This window comes from Branchiostoma belcheri, unplaced genomic scaffold (genome assembly GCF_001625305.1).
Source record: "Branchiostoma belcheri isolate BF01 breed outbred unplaced genomic scaffold, Haploidv18h27 scaffold3, whole genome shotgun sequence".
Taxonomy (NCBI): domain Eukaryota; kingdom Metazoa; phylum Chordata; class Leptocardii; order Amphioxiformes; family Branchiostomatidae; genus Branchiostoma; species Branchiostoma belcheri.
In genome coordinates this window covers 1339684-1344989 of record NW_017803909.1, presented here as the reverse complement: position 1 = coordinate 1344989, position 5306 = coordinate 1339684, and the positions used below count along the sequence as shown (strand labels likewise).

General features: G+C 41.6%; 1 protein-coding gene across 1 annotated transcript in view; it reads left to right on the top strand.

Moving 5' to 3' along the window:
• The window catches only part of LOC109473323 (pyruvate dehydrogenase phosphatase regulatory subunit, mitochondrial-like), a 19132-nt gene that overhangs the window by 3802 nt on the left and 10024 nt on the right, over positions 1-5306 (top strand). The window contains exons 6-16 of the mRNA XM_019773192.1: positions 680-1029; positions 1455-1585; positions 1896-1977; positions 2134-2297; positions 2757-2878; positions 3043-3157; positions 3287-3439; positions 3624-3748; positions 3935-4127; positions 4897-5052; positions 5206-5304. Coding sequence (XP_019628751.1) covers positions 680-1029; positions 1455-1585; positions 1896-1977; positions 2134-2297; positions 2757-2878; positions 3043-3157; positions 3287-3439; positions 3624-3748; positions 3935-4127; positions 4897-5052; positions 5206-5304 — 1690 coding nt within the window. The remainder of the gene's footprint in view (positions 1-679; positions 1030-1454; positions 1586-1895; positions 1978-2133; positions 2298-2756; positions 2879-3042; positions 3158-3286; positions 3440-3623; positions 3749-3934; positions 4128-4896; positions 5053-5205; positions 5305-5306) is intronic.

Genomic DNA, 5306 nt, shown 5'->3' with positions numbered 1-5306 from the left:
CCTAACCAATAAAGTAGGGAATAGCTATCCAACTGTTGTTTTAGTTGTATTTTACTTCATATTATAGTTATATCAATGTAAATCATTGTTTTCCCTTGTGTTTCCCATTCTTTCCCTGCCATGTCGTAAAATGTGGTGAACCCATCGCTGTATTTGCTCCAAAGCAAATATTGGCCTTTCTAGTCTTTTGCAAAAGGTTTATTTTTTTTTTTGTGCAAAACTTTTTTTTTTATTCGCACGCGCGCATCAGTTTTGGGGTTCCCGGAGGATGTCATCCATATAATCAAATCAACATGGCCTTAGTAATGGTCCAAATGAGCAACTTGACGGTATCACAGCGACGCCTACCTTACGTTGTAATTATTGCAGTTCTTGCGAGTCGGAAGCGTAACAGAAAAGCCAGAAAGTTGTTTTTCCACAGATTTCTGACTGAAAACAACTCGTAAGTGTCATTTTTTTAAATTTCCGTTTTCATGAGACCGATAAACAGGGAAATTTCGACACTACCCTTGTATCAAATTTCAGAATGCTCGTACGTTCTCGCGGGAAAGGACGAGATAACCTTCAATCCTGACCTTTGACATCTTCAAAATGAAAGTTGGTGTTCTGGGATTATCGAGTTACGGTGTTTTCATGGTCAACCTTGCATGCCAAAGTATGTTTGAACCCTTCAAAATAGTACGATCTTGATGGTGTATACTCGCACAGTTGCCAGATACCAATGCTGTCACATCGCGCTGTTTGGGCGAACTGTGTCCGGGGAAGGACCAGAGGAGGACGGTGGCCTCGCAGTTCCCAAACAAAGTCACCTCAGCTCTGCCACAAAAACACAAACCCTGACGTGAGATGGGTGAGTTCCGGCGTGGACAGGCGCCAGCTCCACGCGACACAGGAGGAAGTGCCGGCGCAGAAGCCGCTGCCACCCCAGGCACAAGTGGTGATCGCAGGGGGAGGGGCTATCGGCTGTTCTGTGGCTTATCACCTGGCTAAGTTCGGCTGGACAGATGTGGTGCTATTGGAGCAGGGAAGGTATGGCAAATATGCGCAAAGTATGATTATAGTGTTTCTTTGCCAAGGTGTGTAAATTATAGCTTATTGGTTTGAACATAATAAACATGCTATCACCTATTCATTATAATACTGTAAAGTACCCTTGATTTATATGCAATGCTTATTGCAACGTCAGCTGAATTATGAATGGATTACTATTGGTTCTAATATAGCTAACGTTAACTTAAACAGATAGCAATCAATATTTAAGTAGTATATGTTACCAGTAAGTTTACTAATGTTAACTATACATATTGCTTTTCCAGTATAAGTATATTGTTATGAATTCAAATGCAACTTTGGTAAAATTAAGGCAGTTCAATCATATCTAGGCCCAGCAAGCTGCATCAGTAAAACACTTTCAAGATTATGTCCATGTCCGTCCACCGTTTTTTCCTGCCCAGACTAAGCTGTGGTACAACATGGCATGCTGCCGGCTGCTGTGCCATGCTGGTAGAGGGGATCCTGCGAGAGATGTTTGAGTACAGCAAACAGCTGTATCCAACATTAGAGGCCGAGACCAATGTTAACACAGGTAAGAAATATTTCATGAACACTATGAATATCACTCACTCACTCACTCACTCACTGTCCGGTTTATCATTATAGATATTTACTAGTCTCATACGTTCCCCAAATCATGCTCTTTCCGTTATGATTGCTTTGATTTTAAGTTTTGTTGGAATAAATATTTGATGTATAGGAGGCTGTCATCATTCTTTAAAAAGATGAAAATTGTAGGTATTAGCATAAGAAGAATATTACTACTGAAGAATAATGCTGGCATGTTTGTAGATACCTCAGATGAAAGGTCTTATAATTTGATAAAATGTTTTTTTTTCAAGGCTGGCAACAGACTGGTTCTATATATGTAGCTCGTACAGAGGACAGAATGACCGCATACAGAAGACATGCAGATGCAATAAGGTAGGTTCACTTAATAGTCATCAATTCCAATGTGTTAAGCACCCAAATGTGTCTTAGAAGTACAGTCATTTATCAGCCATCATCATAAATCTGGTAATGACAAATTCTGTTACAGAACTGTAAGAAAATGGTTGGAAAATGTAACTGGTGTTCCAGGGCGATGGGAGTGGAGTGTGATCTGGTCAGTCCCAGAGATGTGAGTGTTTATCACCCCTTACTGAGAGTGGATGACCTGAAGGGTGCATTGTGGGTACCAGGAGACGGGGTGGCTACTGCAGCTGATGTCACACAAGCTCTGGCTAAGGGGGCGACAATGAAAGGTTAGTGGGAGACATGGTCAAACCAAAGTCCGGGCAAGTAACAGCTCCATCATGAAACTGTTACAAAAAAGTACTTGCCTGGACTTTGGTTTCAACAAGGAACAAAGTCAAACCCTTCAGTCTTCTTTTCTTGAAATCCTCATGAGACTATGCATAGAGGGCAGAAGAAAGTAAGAGATATTAGTCTGACTCCTTACCCAATTGATATCTATAATAATTTGCTTAAATACTATGATTTATAAGTATCCTTCATTGATATATTTCAGGACAGAAAGGATATGACCGTTCTATAATCAGTAACATACTTTCCAGATGATCCTCTTTCCAGTGAGCCCTTGATAGAATAAATTGTGTTCTTCCAGCATTGCTTTTTAACATACGTGGTTACACAGGTGGACCATACCCAGCCTATCTCAGTTATTCCTTGCGTCTAAACCGCTAAACCACCCTTTCCCCCAGGTGTTCAGATCCACGAGAAAGTTGGTGTGGAGAAAGTTTTGACATCAGATGGTCGAGTGAGCGGTGTCAGAACAAACAAGGGAGACATCAGATGTGACAACTTTGTCAACTGCACTGGGCAGGTAGGTGTATATGTATGGTAGTTACATTACAACACATAAAAAACATATTTTCCACATTCAAAGGACATAGTACTAGTAACCGCTTGATTGCGAGAACGTTGTATAATCTTAGAATGTGAGGAATTAAGGTTCACGTAGTAATGAATTACGTATGTCTATTTCAGTGGGCTTGGGAGTTGGGACAACAGTCCAGTCCTAGTGTGCGGGTCCCACTGCACTCCTGTGAACACTTCTACATTATAACCGACCCAGTGGCAGGAGCAAACATCACAACACCAGGTAGTGTCTTACCCTTAGAGAAATAGTTGAGAATTTGGTTACATTCCATACTTATATTACCATAAATTTGTGATCCTTACTAGAAGTCCTCTCATCATTGCCCTTATAGTTGCATCATTGTCCTTATAGTTGCACAAGATCCAGATGGCTATAACTACCTGCGGGAGTGGAATGGTGGCTTTATCTGTGGTGGATTTGAGCCCAAACCTAAACCTGTCTTCACTGACGGTATTCCTTCCCCATTTGAGTTCCAACTGCTGGAGGAAGACTGGGATCATTTCCGTGAGTACCTCTGTTATATTGTGATATAAGATAAGTTCTGGTTAATTAAATGTGCGCACCATATCCATTAGTTGATGAGATTCATAAGTGGCAGGTCAAAATATTCCTAATCACCCCCACCTCTTTCAGTTTTTACTTAGAATAGTAACAGTGACTTTTCCTTGTTGTACATTTCCTTCCACAGAGCCAGTTTTGGAGCAGATTCTACTCCGCATGCCAGCACTCAAGGAGGTCAAGGTGAAAAAGTTCCTGAATGGACCAGAGAGCTTCACCCCTGACTTATTCCCCAACATGGGACAGGCTCCTGAGGTAGGTCATAGTTCATAGATATCTTCATCTGACCTGACCTGTTCCCTAACAAGGGGCAGGCTCCTTACATGTTTCTCAAACTTCCCCACAATTCTTTTAAGCTTATCCGCAATAAAAGCAATGAAGCCATGAAGCATGAAAACTAATGTCAGGAAAAAAACAGATGTAACAAAAATTTTATTCCAGGTGCCAGGCTACTTCGTAGCTGCCGGGATGAACTCAGGAGGAATCGCCAGTGCAGGTGGTGTGGGGAAGGTCATGGCTGAATGGATCATCTCAGGGGACCCTCCTGCTGGCACCTGGCCGGTCGACATCCGCAGGTTTGGAGAGATGCACAACAACAGGAGATACCTTAGGGAAAGGGTCAAGGAGATATTACGTGAGTCTTGTCTTAGAAAAATCCTTAAGCCTGTGACATTGTTTGATTTATTTGATTTATTGAGATGCCCTTTAGCCCCATGAGGGGCTAATCTTCCAGGGCTCATTAACAGTACAACACATAAAATACAAGCACTGAATACATACAATCATTGCAATTACACATTAAAATAATTGAGGTTGAGGCCAGAGGTCATTTAACTAATTATGACTAAAATCAACAATAAAACTTGTGAGTTACTAAATTGCTTCGAATATATACAATATTGTCAGGGTAAGCCTTTAAGTTCCATAAAGCTGACGTGTCATTTTCCTGAACTGCCTCTCATCAGCTGTTAATACAGTAGTCTTAACTTCACTCGGTAATGCGTTCCACAACTTTACAGATCTGTAAACAAACATCCTCTTTCCACTATTGTTGTTAGGTTTGAGCAATGAGTAGTCGTGCACTGATTGCCTAGTGGAATACCTGTGAGACGCATGAACCGGTACCAGAGATTTATAGATCTCCTGTGGCTCACTTGTGGTTACAATCTTGAAAAATAACTTAAGAGTACTGACATCAAATCTATTTCTCACCGATAACCAACCAAGATCAGAGTGCATTTTTGTTATCATTCATTAACATCAATCATTAACATCATTGTTAGTCATATATTTATTTCAAATACAACAGTACCATCTTCTCTCGTTACATTTTGAGTCCTAGGTATTGTGAAATAAGAAATTGCACTTTTTAGATTAATACAATGATTCCTTTCGTGTTTCAGCAATGCCGTATGCACAGCCGTACCCCAAGCCAGAATTCCAGTCTGCCAGAAAGATGCGCATGTCACCCCTGTACACCACCCTGGAGAAGGCCGGGGCTGTGTTTGGGGTCAAGATGGGGTATGAGAGGGCCAACTGGTTCTCCAAGCCTGAGTCTGGTCAGTCGCTGGCAGCTGAAACATTCTCACAACTTTTTCACTTACAAGATTCAGATACAACCATGCACCCTGTCATTTTGCTTTGAACCAGATTTGAAGTCTACCGGCAGTACAGTTAATGCATTGTACTTGTCTTCTTCTTGTCTGTCTAAGATGATTTCATGGATGTCCCGTCTGGCTGGCAGGCAGGCCAGGGGACGTTTGGGAAGCCTCCATGGTTTGATGCTGTTCGTGAAGAGTACCTGGCCTGTCGT